This window comes from Sorex araneus, chromosome 6 (genome assembly GCF_027595985.1).
Source record: "Sorex araneus isolate mSorAra2 chromosome 6, mSorAra2.pri, whole genome shotgun sequence".
Classification (NCBI taxonomy): Eukaryota; Metazoa; Chordata; class Mammalia; order Eulipotyphla; family Soricidae; genus Sorex; species Sorex araneus.
In genome coordinates this window covers 159,502,380-159,516,977 of record NC_073307.1, presented here as the reverse complement: position 1 = coordinate 159,516,977, position 14,598 = coordinate 159,502,380, and the positions used below count along the sequence as shown (strand labels likewise).

Below are 14,598 nucleotides of genomic sequence, written 5' to 3'. Positions count from 1 at the left end.
AGCGCCCCTCAAATATTCCCCCCCCTCCCCACCCCGTCCAAAGATCAGATGCTGAGACAGCAGCGCCCCCACACACCCTCGGGCCAGCCCTCCCTCCGGCCTCTGCCCACCCAGCCCGGTCCAGCACCGCATCCCTCCCCGAGCCGGAGGCGAGAGAAGGGGTGGGGCAGGGGCGTCCGCGGAGCGCGCGGGGGGCCGAGCGCAGGGGTGGGGTCGCGCCACGCGGCTCGGCCAATGGCAGCGCGCGCTGGGCGGCCCGGCGGTCCGCGCCCCGACGGCTGAAAACCAGGCGCGCCGAGGGAGGCGGCGCGGCGGGCGGACGCGCGCAGCGGACCCGCTCCGAGCCCGGCGCGCGCCACCCCGCGGGACTCCGAGCGCGTGCACGCCGGCTGCTCCTGGCTGCTGCCGGCCAGCCCCTGGCCAGCCAGCCGGCGTCTCCGAGGCCCCCACCCCCGAGCCACCCCCCCCCCACCCCAGCCCCGATGGCTCCCGAATCCCCGGCCCAGGCGCCCGGCCCGCGCTACTTCACCTGGGACGAGGTGGCGCAGCGCTCCGGGCGCGAGAAGGAGAAATGGCTGGTGATCGACCGCAAAGTGTACGACATCAGCGAGTTCGTCCGCCGCCACCCGGGGGGCTCCCGGGTCATCAGCCACTACGCGGGCCAGGACGCCTCGGTGAGCGCGCGCTGCCCGGCCGGGGGTGGGGCGTGGGGGCTCGGGACCGCAGCCAGCCGGGCACCGCGGGCAGCAGGGGACCTGTTGCCTGATGTGCCGCGCCACGGGAGAAGCGGGGCGTCGTGCCAGCGGACCCCCGGGAGCCCGGGGGTGGGCTGCAGGCCTGCAGCGTGTGCACGCACGAACAAAGGGGCCGCGGCGCCCGGCCCAGCTCGGCCGTCTCTGGGCTCGGCAGGGCCCGGAGCTGGCCGGGCAGGAAGGGGACAGCCCCGGGCTGTCCCGCGCGCTGCTGGCGGGGAAGGGCGCGCATTGGCCGCGGGAGAAGAAGGCGCCCTTGGGGAACCAACTAGGCCGAGGCGGGAAGCCACCTGCGCGCGCCGCTCCCGGGACTCCCTGCCCCGGGTGATGGCACGGGTAGGGTTATGATGGGCTTTGGGGCACTGGGGGGTGAAAGGCGGCGAGCTGCAAGTGAGGGTCTCCGGAGCGGCCTCGACCACCCTCCCCAAGCCCCAGCCATTCGCCGAAAACCCTGGGCTCTAGGGCCGGCCTGGGGCAGCGGCGGGGGGGAGGAGGGACACCCTGGGGGGTCAGGCGCACCCCAGCCCCGGCCCAGCTGCTTCTAGGGTCTTGGGACCCAAGGGTCGGAGCGTCCGCGCGCTGCCCCTCTGTGCCTCTCCAGTCCCATCTGGGGCCCGCGGTGTAACCATCCGGTGTCCCCACCCCCTGCTCTCCCAAAGTGTGCCTGGGGCCACCAGGGTTCCGTCCCGTCGCGGCCGAGTTTGGATGGCAATCCGGTGGGTGGTCGCGCCCCCCACCATCCGCCGGGGGTCCGGGGCGGGGGTGGGGCCGCGGCCCGAGGCTGCACGCGCCCCCGGAGTCCCGCGGCAGAGTGGGACCGCGGCGAGGCGTGGCCCGGCGCCTGCGCACACGGAGCCGCCGCCTCGGCCCCCGGGCTTCCCGCTGCGCGCCCTTGGGGGCCGGGGCGGCCGGGGCGGGGGCCGGCGATTGGTCTGGGACGCGTGGTGCCACCAGGCTGCCGGCTCCGCCCCGGCTCCCGCCGTCGTGCCGGGCCTGGGGCCTGACCTAGGGACGAGGAAGGATGAGCCCCACCTCCCCCTAATCCAAAGGCGCCGCCCCGGGCAGAGGGGCGGGGAGGGGGGGGGACGCCGAGTTTCCCGGGAAACCTGGAAGTTCCCCCCGATCCGCGCTGCGCGTGCAAACTTCCCGGGCTCACACACTGGAGTCTTGTCCCCCGGCTCGCGGTTTATGGGGGAAGAGGGCTTTGCTAACAAGACTCACAGCGGGCACTGTGCTTGCCTTGCACGCGGTCTGGATTTGATCTGACACCCCATGTGGTCCGCAAGCCCTGAGCACAGCCAGAAGTAAGCCTGGGCACTGCCAGGTGTACCCCCAAATAAATAAATAAAAACTTAAAAAAAAAAAAGGGCCGGGGTCCGAGTGACATATAGTGCAGCGGAGAGGGTGTTTGCCTGGCACGTGGCTGACCTGGGTTGCATCTTGAGCATCCCATAGGGTGCCTGAGCACTGCCAGGTGTCATTTCCCAGCGCAGAGAGCCCTGGCACCTTCGAGTGTGGTCCTATGCCCCTCCCCCCCAGATATTAAAGGGCCTCGGAGAAATTCCCAGATGCCTCCATATCCCGCCAAGCCCTCTGGCCGCTTCTCTGCTCTACCTAAGGTCCTGGGGTGCAGAACTGACCCCTCTTTGTGGTCTGTCTCACGGGCTCCTGGTAGCAGAACCCAGCTGCAGGGTGAGCTGGGGCTCCGGGTGTCTGTGAAGCTGGCCCGCCCACCCGCCTCACGCCCACCCTCTTCTCCTCTCCCGCAGGAACCTTTCGCGGCCTTCCACATCAACCAAGGCCTGGTGCGCAAGTACCTGAACACCCTCCTGATCGGGGAGCTGGCCCCGGACCAGCCCACCCTGGAGCCCAACAAGAATGTAAGACCCCCCCCCTGCCTGTCCCCACTCCGCCCCACCCCATGCCGGGGAGTTGGGGGCCAGATGGACCCCCCGGAGCCCCCTGTCTGGAGTGGCTGAGGGAGCTGGGCCCAGAGCCCGTCGACTTCCAGCACCCAGCACCCAGCACCCAGCCGTCCCCGCACCTGCCCCGTGGACAGGCAGCCGCCCCACCCCACGTGCAGGCTGAGAGGTCACCCGCCCCTACAGAGGCCGGGCCGCGCCTCCTGCAGCCCCCTTGCTCCTGGGGGCTGGGCTCACCTTTCCCCATGGCCTCCCCTCAGCCATGCTGGAGGGGCTGGGGGGGGGCAGCTGGGGGGGCAACACTGGGCCCAGTGACAGGCCTGCCCCCCTGCCCCCCCCCGGCAGAAAGCCCTGTTGGAGGAGTTTCGCGAGCTGCGGGCCAACGTGGAGCGGATGGGGCTCCTGAAGGCGAACCCCGTCTTCTTCCTGCTGCACCTGCTACACATCCTGCTGATGGACGTGGCCGCCTGGCTCACGCTGTGGTTCTTCGGCACGTCCCTCGTGCCCTTCCTGCTCTGCGCAGTGCTCCTGAGCGCCGTGCAGGTGAGGGAGACGGGCCCGAGAGAGCAGACAGAGCCGGCCCGGCCGGGACCCGAGCCACGCGGAGGCTTTGCGTCCTCATGGCCGTTCCTCCTGGGGGTGCGGGGGCCCTGCTTCCTGCATGGGGGGCCGGCCCAAACTGTGACCCGGGGAACGCTCCAGGCTGTGCTCTGGGACTGGGAGGGAGGGAGGGAGGGAGGGGGGGACAGCCCCCACTCCCCCCACGCACGCACACACTGCACACGCTGCCCTCTGCCCCCAGGCCCAGGCCGGCTGGCTGCAGCACGACTTCGGCCACCTGTCCGTCTTCCCCACGCCCGCGTGGAACCACTTGCTGCACCAGTTCGTGATGGGCCAGCTGAAGGTCCGTGGGGTTGAGGGCGGGGCGGGTCCCTGACGGTGCTGGGGCGAGAGGGGCCGGGCCTGCCCGCGCCCACCCGGCTCTCACCCTCCACATCCCTGCGGTATGTGTGCCCCAGGGGGCCCCGGCCAGCTGGTGGAACCACCTGCACTTCCAGCACCACGCCAAGCCCAACTGCTTCCGCAAAGACCCGGATGTCAACATGCACCCTTTGTTCTTTGCCCTGGGGAAGGTCCTGTCTGTGGAGGTGAGCGGGGACCCCTCACTGATGCGGGCAGGGTGGGTGGTATAGCACGTGCGGGTGGGCCGTGGGAGTGCAGATGGCAGGCTCGAGGCTCGCCGCCGTGCCGCAGAGAATACCCCTCTTCCTCACCCCCCTCCCCAAGCCCCTGCAACGGACCATCTTTGCTTTTTTTGGGGTCACACCTGGCAATGCTCAGGGGTTATTCCTGGCAGTGCTCGGAGGACCCTATGGGATGCCGGGGATTGAACCCGGATCAGCTGTGTGCAAGGCAAACGCCCTACCCGCTATACTATCACTCCGGCCCCTGCACGGGCCGTCTTCGGGGGGTGCTTTTTGGACACGCATCCCTGTGTCGGCCACACCCCCCTCTCTAGCGCTCGCTCGAAGCCCCACGGTGTCAAGGCCTTCTCTGTCAGGGGTGGGCTCGTTTGCTATTAGATGCTCAGGGCCCGGAACATTCCATCAAGGGGCATCGCTTCCCGTCTGGCCCAACCTCGAGTGACCTCCTGAGTGCCCATCACTGGGTGTGAGGTGACTGCCATGGGTGTGAGCCAAATTCTGAGCGAACTCGAGGCAGAAGGAGACGCGGACGGCCAGCCCTGTTCTTCAAAAGAATGCTGGGGGGCCGGAGCGATAGCACAGCGGGTAGGGCGTTTGCCTTGCACGCGGCCGACTTGGGTTCAAATCCCAGCATCCCATATGGTCCCCTGAGCACTGCCAGGAGTAATTCCTGAGTGCAGAGCCAGGAGTAACCCCTGTGCATTGCCGGGTGTGACCCAAAAAGCAAAAAAAAAAACAAACAAACAAACAAAAAAAAACAACCCAAAAGAATGCTGGGACCCTTTGTCCAGAGACCCCGGGTACAGAATTCTGCCCGTTCCCCTCACCCAGAGGGCACAGACACACGGACAACTCTGCAAAGCCTTCAGTCCCCTCCTGGGTGGCCCCAATCCCCACTCCGTAAGCACGTCCTCTGTGGGTGGCACGTGCAAGGCCGGGGACCTGCCCTGTCCCCACCAGCCACTTCCGGGCAGTTACTTATTGGGCAGAGGGGTGGGGGGGCCCTCTGGGACTCAGCGTCTAGGGTCAGAAATTGGGGCCTGAACCACAGTCTAGAGAGCAGGGCTCTGGCCTTGAAAGAGGCCGACCCAGGTTCGATCCCCGGTATCCCCTCTGCCCCACCCCCCCTGAGTCCCCACCCGAGACATCCCTGAGTGCAGAGCCAGGAGTGAGCCCTGAGTGCTGCCGGGTGTGGCCCCCCACACCCCAAATAAACAAAGCATAATCCCAGTGGGTGTCTGAGTGGGACGGACCTTCCTGCCCCGCTGTCCTTTTGGGGTCGAGCCCCTTGCTGGGTCCCCGGAGCCTCTGTCTGAGACGCAGAGCAGGAGGTGCGGCCACTGGCCAGTTTCAGCCCTTTGGGGAGGGGGCACAGCTGGCTTTTTGTTTTTTTTTTTTTTTTTTTGCTTTTTGGGTCACACCCGGCGATGCACAGGGGTCACTCCTGGCTCATGCACTCAGGAATCACCTCTGGTGGTGCTCAGGGGACCATATGGGATGCTGGGATACGAACCCGAGTCGGCCGCGTGCAAGGCAAACGCCCTACCCGCTGTACTATCGCTCCACCCCACAGCTGGCTTTTGATTCAGGTTGGCGGGTGCCCACCTGGCCGCCCAGCCACGCACCTCAGCGACCCCCAACTCTCCCAAGGGTGTGGGGTTCCCGGACGGACGCCTCGATGGCTTCTGAGGGTTTGGACACCGGGGGGTGCAGGTGCAGGGCTGCCTACGACCTTGGCTGCCCATCGAGGGGGCGGCCGTGGTGGGGGGGCCCTTCCCCAACCCTGCTGGGGTGCGGGAAGCTTTCACCAGAGGTCGCCCCAGACCAGACTCTCCTCTCCCACTTCCACCCGGCAAGGTTCCGCCCCCTGTCCCCCAACGCACCCCAAGTCCAGCTCCCTGGCTCCGCCAGTGCCCAGCCAGCAGGACCCCAGTGTCCCCGCAGAAGCCCTCGCGGGGTACCCAGCAGGTGGTCATCCCACACCCACTGGGAGCAAGCGCCCCCCCTGCCCCTCCTGACCTTCCAGAGCTGGATTTGGGGTTTCATTTTGGGTTTTTGGGGGGCTACACCCGGCTCCTGGCTCTGCGTTCAGGATCACTGTTGGCCGGGGAACCAGAAGGGGTCTTGGGGATCGGACCCGGGTTGACCCATGTGTGGGGCAAGCACCCTACCCACTGGACTATCTCACAGGCCTCCCTGGAGCACAGCCCAGGTCCCTCCACAACTCACACGAGGCAGATTTCGTGTCTGACCCCCGGCTCTGGGACGCCACCTCCGACCCCACCCCCCGCCCCCCTCCCACGCCCGCCTTCCCTTCTGTCTTGTTTTCCTGATCTTCATCCATCATGACGATGGATCACCCACGACTCTCTCGCCCCTTCCGGCCACCGTCTCTCCGAGGGTCCGAGTCCTGTGCTGCCCACCGAGGACTGTGACTGTGTCCTCAGCACCCACAACTCCTCCCGGCCCGGCTTCCTAGAGACGTGTCGGGCCGGGGAGAGAGAGCAGGAGGCCAGGCACTTGCTCCGCCTGTGGCCGACCGGCCCCCCCTCCCCCCCCCCCCCCCCCGCCTTCCCCACACCCCCCGCCCCAGAGCCTCAGACTCTGAGTGCAGAGCGCAGAGCCAGGAATGGCCGCAGGACAGTCGCTGAGGCAGCCCCCAAATCCCTGCTGCCATACTTGTCGCCTAGACCAGCACCCAGAGCGGGCAGGGGCCCGGGGCTTGGTCTAGCAGGAGCGCCTGGCGCGGGAGGGGCTTACTGGATAGGCTGCCCCGGGCGGGCCCCGGTGGCCAGATCTCACCGGGACCAAGACAGGAGACGCCACCGGGGGCAGCTGGGTCTTCCGTGGCCTCCCAGAAGGGTCCTTCAAACTGGGCTTTCGAGCCGGAGCGATAGCACAGCGGGTAGGGCGTTTGCCTTGCACGCGGCCGAGTGAAGAGCCAGGAGTAACCCCTGTGCATCGTTGGGTGTGACCCAAAAAGCAGAAACAAACAAAAAACAAACAAACAAAAAAACTTGGCTTTCAAGCGGTTCTCTGAGGCTTCTGCCGAAGCTGGATGGAGCCAATAGGATTTAAGGGGGCGGGGCCAGGCGCTGGGCGCGGCGTGAGGGCCTGTGTAGGGGTGCGGGTGGTGTCCCTGGAGAGGACAAAAGCACCAGCAGGGGAGAAGGGAGGGGAGAAGGCAGAGGAGCCTGAGTCGCTAAGTGGGGGGTTCTGAGAACGGGCGGGGGGTCAGGCTGGCCTGTGGGCGCCTTCCGGTGGCCCCAGGAAGCTGGTAACGCCACCCCCCTCCCCAGGGGGCTGGGCCGGGGGTGCGGGTGTTGGTGCTGACCCCGTGCGCTTGTCTCCACAGCTTGGGAAGCAGAAGAAGAAGTACATGCCGTACAACCACCAGCACAAATACTTCTTCCTGAGTGAGTCGGGGTGGGGGAGGCGGGGAAGGTGCCCACCGTCTCCTGAGCCCAATCTCTGGGCCAAGGCCGCTTCGGGTGGTGGCAGGAAGCTGTCCACCCCCCACACACACATCACCACCCCTGTCCCACTGTGTCCCCTCCCTCCCTGCCTGATTAGGCTTTTGACCTCACTCCCAGCCTCTTCAAAGCGAGATCTGGGTCAAGGTCACCTGTGGGACACGGCGTGAGGGACAGGGAGGCCTGCGCTGGGCCGAGGAGGAGGCCCCTTCCGCCCTCACAGCACGGCTGGGGGTGGGCTCTGAGGCGGGGGGGGGGGGGGGGCCCGCAGAGGCAGCAGACAGGGACTAGGGCAGAGGAGTACGGGGGGCTTCCCGCCCTCAGTTAGTCCCTCTGCTCCCGTAGCCTGTCCCCAGGAGAGCTGCAGTGACATCACCCCGGGCTAAGGAGTGAGCGTCTGGGGCCCTGAGAGGTCAGCAGGGACACACACACACACACACACACACACACACACACACACACACACACACACTATCATGGACACACACATTGTCCTTACTCAGCATCTTATATACACACACACACACACACACACACACAAGCACATCTTAGACATACAGTGTCTTTTCTTCGTGTGAACACACAGACACACCACACACACCACATACACACATACACGTGCCCACGTATACACACATACACACACCACACCACACAAACACACACAGACACACATGCTTCCATGCACACATAGGCACATTGCCTTACTCAGCATCTTAAACACACATACACACACACACACATCTTAGACATACAGTGTCTTCCCTGCATGTGAACACACACACATACACGTGCCCACGCATGCACATGCACACACACACACCACACAAACACATACACACACATCTTAGACATACAGTGTCTTCCCTGCGTGTGAACACACAAAGACACACAGACATTTAGACATAGTGTCTTCCCCACATGTTCCCCACACGCACTCTCTCTGCCTTACAGTCACACTCACACACACACACACACACACCTTACGGTACCTTACATCCAGTGTCTTATCCTCAGTGCCTCACACACATAAATGGGGGCAGGGGGCAGCCAGGGCCGGCAGAGGTGAGGGACGGCCCCGCTGGGTCAGGGAAAGGCCTGGGAGGCCCCCTGGGGGTGGCGGGCAGCCCCCGATGGACACTCCCCCCCACCCGCCCCCTCACTTCTCCCGTCCCCGTCCACAGTCGGGCCCCCCGCCCTGCTGCCCCTCTACTTCCAGTGGTACATCTTCTACTTCGTCGTGCAGCGGAAGAAGTGGGTGGTGAGTGCCCCTGACCCAGTGCTCCGGCAGGTGCTGTCCCCGTCCCCAAGGCCGGGTGCGGGGGGGACGGTGCCGAGGCTGACACGGCCCCGATCAGAGCAGTCACAGAACCGGGTCCAGACCCTCCTTCCCGCCAGGCCTGCGGCTCAGGGCTCAGGGCAGGGGGGTAGGAGACAGCCTGGCCGGCAGTCGGGAAACTTCTTTCTCGCTCTTTTTTTTTTCTTTTTTGCTTTTTGGGTCACACTCGGCGGTGCTCAGGGGTTACTCCTGGCTCTGCACTCAGGCATTACTCCTGGCGGTGCTCGGGGGACCCGGTAGGATGGCGGGGGTTGAACCCGGGTCAACCACTGCGAGGCAAACACCCTCCCCGCTCTGCTATCGCTCCGGCCCTTCGGGAAACTTCTGGGACTGGAGAGGCGCTGGGGGTGGAAGTTTCAGGGCCCCTGGAGGGGGCTGACCGTGTGGGTCAGGGAGAGGCGCCAGAGACGCTTTGTGGAGGCCGTTTCCTAGCTGGCCGTGGGGGCCTCTGGACAGAACCCTGGGAACTGGGGCAGCGGAGCCCAGAGCCCCGGCGCCAGGCAGGGGAGGGGGGTGCGGTGCCCGCATGGGACCTGGGCGCTGGCCAGCCCGAGCCTTGGCCTGGAAGCCTCATCTGGCCGCGTGATGGAGGGGTGAGGAGTAGAGGGGTGGGGGGGCCTCTGCGCCTGCCTCGGAGAGAGGTGGGGGCGGGGTGGGGGGACTGGGGTGCATTGAGCATGGGAGGGGGACCGTGACCCTAGAAACTGGGGGATTCGGCAGGGAGGAGCCGCTGGCAGTGACGTGGGTACCGGGCCTGGGTCTGGGGAGGTTTATGCAGGGGCGGGGGAGTGGCAGGAGGGAGGGAGGGAGGGGCCCCGTGCCTGACGCCCACCCTCTCCGCAGGACCTGGCCTGGATGCTCACCTTCTACGTCCGCATTTCCTTCACCTACATTCCCCTGCTGGGCGTCAGCGGCTTCCTGGGCCTCTTCCTCCTGGTCAGGTAGGAGTCCACGGCGCCGTGGGGAGCAGGGGGGTGTGGGAGGGTGAGAGACCTGCACAGGGGGGTGTGCTTCGGGGTTGGGGGGCTCAGTGCTGGCGTGGCAGGTGGGCGTGAGGTCAGGCCCGTTATCCAGGAGGCCCTTAAGAACTCTGGGCCCCTGGGCCTGGAGTGATAGCACAGCGGGCAGGGCATTTGCCTTGCATGCGGCAGACCCGGGTTCGATCCCCAGCATCCCATAGGGTCCCCCAAGCACCTCCAGGAGTGATTCCTGAGTGCAGAGCCTGGAGTAACCCCTGAGCATCGCCGGGTGTGATCAAAAAGAAAAAAAAAATATATATATATATATATATATATAGAGAGAGAGAGAGAGAGAGAGAGAGAACTCTGGGCCCACCGGGCTGGAGTGATAAGTGACAGCACGATAGCACAGCAGGGAGGGCGTTTGCCTTGCACGCAGCCAAACAGGGTTCGATCCCCGGCATCCCATATGGTCCCCTGAGCACCACCAGGAGTAGTTCCTGAGTGCAGAGCCAGGAGTAAGCCCTGAGCACCACCAGGTGTGAGTGACCCAAAGAGCATCAAAAAGAGAACTCTGGGCCCGGCCCGGCCTGGGCACTGTCCCCCCCAGGTTCCTGGAGAGCAACTGGTTCGTGTGGGTGACGCAGATGAACCACATCCCCATGCACATCGACCGAGACCAGAACAAGGACTGGGTGTCCCTGCAGGTGAGGCCCCGAGGTGCAGGGGCAGGGGGCAGCCTGCACACCCTCTCCCGCCGCCGCCGCCGCCACCTCACCTGGCCCCTTGCTCCCCCCCTACTCCGCCCTAGCTCCAGGCCACGTGCAATGTCCACAAATCCGCCTTCAATGACTGGTTCAGCGGGCACCTCAACTTCCAGATTGAGCACCAGTGAGTCGGGAGACCGGGGATCCCGGGCGTCTGGGCGAGGGTCGTGCTGGCCGGGTGGGGTGGGAGATGGTCACTGACAACATGTCCCCTGTTCCCGGAAGCCTGTTCCCCACGATGCCCCGACACAACTACCACAAGGTGGCCCCGCTGGTCCAGTCCCTGTGTGCCAAGCACGGCGTCACGTACACGTCCAAGCCCCTGTTCGTGGCCTTCGCCGACATCGTCCAGTGAGTTCCCGGGCCTGGAGGGGGATGGGGGACACGCGGAGGGTGGGGTAGGGGGGTCTGTCCCTACTATCCACGGTGGTGGTGACCCACCGGGTCGTGACAGCAGCACCACGGGCCAGCGCTTAGCCAGCCACAGGGGTCTGGGATGGGTGGGGGGTCTCACTGCCTCATTTTGGGGGGGTGCTTGGGTTTGTGGGCTCAGCCCCCCGCCCCCACCCCAGCGGCTGTTCCCGTCTCGCCCTGCAGCTCGCTGAGGGAGTCCGGGCAGCTGTGGCTAGACGCCTATCTCCACCAGTGACCACAGCGCCCCCACCTGGACGAGCCCGGGACTCGGCCGAGGGGCGCTTCACACACCACCAGCACCGTCCAGGGGAGGGGCGCTCGGGGGGCCACAGACCCCCCACCTCCTGCCTTTATCTTCTAGGCCCAGCACTTAGGGCGGGCCGGACACCCGGCAGCCCCCACGCAAGGGGCGGGGCCGGGGAGGGAGTTTCTAGGGTTTTCTTTCTAGTGGGTAGAGGAAATTGGGTACCAGGAGCAGGACGGGCTGAGGACCGGGAGCAACCACTGGGCCCAGCAACCAGGAGATTCTGCTGTAAAATCCCCGCCCCTCCCCCCCAGGTCTGCAGTGCACCCGTCCCACGCGTGGCCCCCTGTGGAGTGAGATCAGAAGGGAGGGGCCAATGCCAGCACCCCGGTGTCTTGGGCTCCTGGGGCAGCATCCGGGCCAAGGTTCGTGCTGGCACTTCCGGGATATTCGGCCCCGAAGGATCCTTGCGCTGAAACTCGGGCCTCCTGTGCTCAAAAGGCCCGAGCAAGCACGAGGCAGGAGGCTCTGCCGAAGAGCCGGTCCTGGCCATCCACTGGCAGGGGAGGGAAAATCTTCGGGGGCCAAAGAGATAGTTCAGTGGTTAGGGTGCTTTGCTTGCGTGCAGTTGATCTGGGTTTGATTCCTGGCACCACATATGGTCCCCCGAACTCTGCCAGGAGTAAGCCCTGAGCACAGCCAAGTGTGGCCCCCAAAACAAACAAACAAACAAATAACTCTCCAGGAGCTGGAGATGTGGCACCAGGCACTGGCCTTGTATCTGCCCGAGCCCACGTGTGTCCTCTGCACACTGTCCAGTGACACCAGACGGGTAAGCCCCGAGCACAGCCGAAGAACGGGACTAAACCGGAGTGTCTGGTGCGCTCCCGAGACGAGAGCCCTCTCCTAGCCTGCCGCCCAGAAGGAAAGCTCCCCCCTCTTCCTGCCTGCCATTCTGCCTTAAAAACAAGAAACTGAGGGGCCGGAGCGACAGCACAGCGGGCAGGGCATTTGCCTTGCACGCGGCCGACCCAGGTTTGATCCCAGCATCCCCTATGGTCCCCTGAGCACTGCCAGGGGTAATTCCTGAGTGCAGAGCCAGGAGTAAACCCCCTGAGCATCACCCGGTGTGACCCAAAAAGGGAAAAAAGAAAAGAAAACAAGAGGTGGAGCTGGGAAATGCTGAAATAGGCGGGGAAACTCGGGCCCTGAGGCAGTTTCTAGAACCCAAATCCTGTGACGGGACCATTTTGAACACCAGTGGAGGATGAAACATACCCAGAGGTGTGGGGGGCTGGGGGGGTCTTGTAGCTTCGTTTTTGAGCCGTGCCGGGTGGGGGTCAGGGATCGCTCCTGGGGGTGGATGCAGGGAGTGAACCCGGATCAGCCAGAAGCAGGAAGGAGGGGCCGCCAGGCCTGGCTCCCCACCTGGCGGGGGGGAGGGGTGTGTGTGCTGAGAGCAGGAAGAAGCAGGGCCTCGGGTGAGATCACGTGGTGTGAGAGTAGCCAGGGCGTTGGCATGTGTTGGCATGGCTTCACGGCAACCCCCGGGGGAAAAGCTGTTGGGATTACAGGCTTGTCCAGACACACGGGGCGGGGGAGGGAGACAGAAGGTGGGAAATGGGTGGCTAAAGGAATGAAGTGCTTGGCCCCGTGCCCTGGAGAGCCTGGTTTGCAGCAGCCCGGGTGGGAGTGCTCCCTCTGGGGTGTTCCTCCACCCCCACCCCCGTCTTGTCATCTCCCAACATCCCGTCACAGTCCCGAGCTGTGGGCCCGGGTTGACCAATCGGAGCAAAGCCAGAGAGGCTGACGGGGCCAGGTACCACCTTTGACGACTTGCCGCCCACGGTTCAGCCAGTTGCCGTATTGGCGGGATACCAGTGGCGTTGCGGCCGTCCCTGGCGGTGACACGGGGCTCTCCGTGCCAACCGCGGACAGACGACCAGCTCGGAACGGACGCTCCGAGCCACAGGTCCCGGCAGGACTCTCGCTTGTATCCGCTTCCTGAATATCCTGCTCTGTATCTGGGTGGTTTGGGGTCTGCCTACGTCCCCGGAGGCTTGTTTTCTTTCGCCCTCGGTCCATGTTGCATTTCTGCCAGGTGCCAACTTTGTTACGACTCGATGAAGTAAAATAGAAAAGCTGCATTTGACCAAATCCAGGCTGTTCATTGGTGACGTGCGGGCGTGTGTCCCCAGGAGTCTGTCTCTCTGGGGGTGGTGGAGGGTGCTCGAGATCAAGCATGATCAGACTAACACGTGGTGCCGGGGGATCAAACCTAAGTCAGGGGCTGGAGCGATAGCACAGCGGGTAGGGCGTTTGCCTTGCACACGGCCGATCCGGGTTTGATTCCCAGCATCCCATATGGTCCCCTGAGCACTGAGTAATTCCTGAGTGCAGAGCCAGGAGGAACCCCTGTGCATCACCGGGTGTGACCCAAAAAGCAAAAAAAAAAAAAAACAAAAAAACAAAACCTAAGTCGGCCACAGGCGAGACAAGTGCCTTAGCCTTGTCCTGCCTCCCTAGGCCTGAAGTAGCTGTTTGGGGATGTTTTGGTTCTCGTCTGGGGTCACTGGCAGTGCTCAGGGCTTACTCCTGGCTCTGTTCTCAGGAGACACTCCAAGGATGGGCTTGGGGTGCGAAGGGTTGAACCCGGGCGGGCCACGTGCCAGGCAAGAGCCTTACCCGCTGTATTATACTCTGGCCCCATGTCCTAGCCACAGGAGGGCCCCCTCACAATGCGACCACAAAAAGAATGGCAGTGACGGTTTCTTGACCACCACACGCTTCATTCAGAATCAGTCCCATCACGGATCTGGGGTATTTCCGGTATCATTTGCCCACCGGCTCTGCATTTTTTTTTTAATATTTTTCCTTTTTTTTTTTTTTAAATTGAATCACAGTGAGATAGAACATTGCAATATTAGTCATGATTGCATTTCAGTCCTACAGTGTTCCAACACCCATCCCTTGATGAGTGTACTTTTTTTTTCTTTTTTTTTTTTGGGGGGGTCACACCTAGCAATGCACAGGGGTCATTCCTGGCTCATGCACTCAGGAATTACCCCTGGCAGTGCTCAGGGGACCATATGGGATGCTGGGATTCGAACCCAGGTCGGCCGCCTGCAAGGCAAATGCCCTACCCGTTGTGTTATCACTCCAACCCGAGTGTACTTTTTTTTTAGTACCAGTGTCCCCAGTTTCCCTCCCACCCCTTCTAGTCACCCCCTGCCCCAGCGTGCCTCTATGGCAGGCACATCTCTCTTCCTCAGTTTAGGCTTACTGGGTAGCAGTTACGATACAGATGCTGAAAGGTTCTGTATATTCCTCTTTACCGGCTTCCAACATTCAGTTCTTGTCCCCCACTCTGTGTTTTTTTTTTTTTTTTTTTTGCCTTTTGGGTCACACCCAGCAATGCCCAGGGGTTACTCTTGGCTCATGCACTCAGGAATTAGTCCTGGCAGTGCTTGGGGGAACATATGGGGTGTTGGGAGCCAAACCCGGGTCGGCCGTGTGCAAGGCA

At 63.9% G+C, this 14,598-nt stretch overlaps 1 protein-coding gene across 1 annotated transcript; it reads left to right on the top strand.

Moving 5' to 3' along the window:
• Positions 1–287: 287 nt before the first annotated feature.
• FADS1 (fatty acid desaturase 1) lies at positions 288–13,222 on the top strand. Its single transcript, XM_055141041.1, has 12 exons — positions 288–674; positions 2,522–2,632; positions 3,020–3,217; positions 3,477–3,578; positions 3,694–3,822; positions 7,235–7,295; positions 8,537–8,613; positions 9,535–9,632; positions 10,261–10,357; positions 10,462–10,541; positions 10,643–10,768; positions 11,015–13,222. Exons 1-12 carry the CDS (start codon positions 483–485, stop codon positions 11,064–11,066), a joined length of 1,323 nt encoding a protein of 440 aa, XP_054997016.1. The 5' UTR covers positions 288–482; the 3' UTR covers positions 11,067–13,222.
• Positions 13,223–14,598: the final 1,376 nt, after the last annotated feature.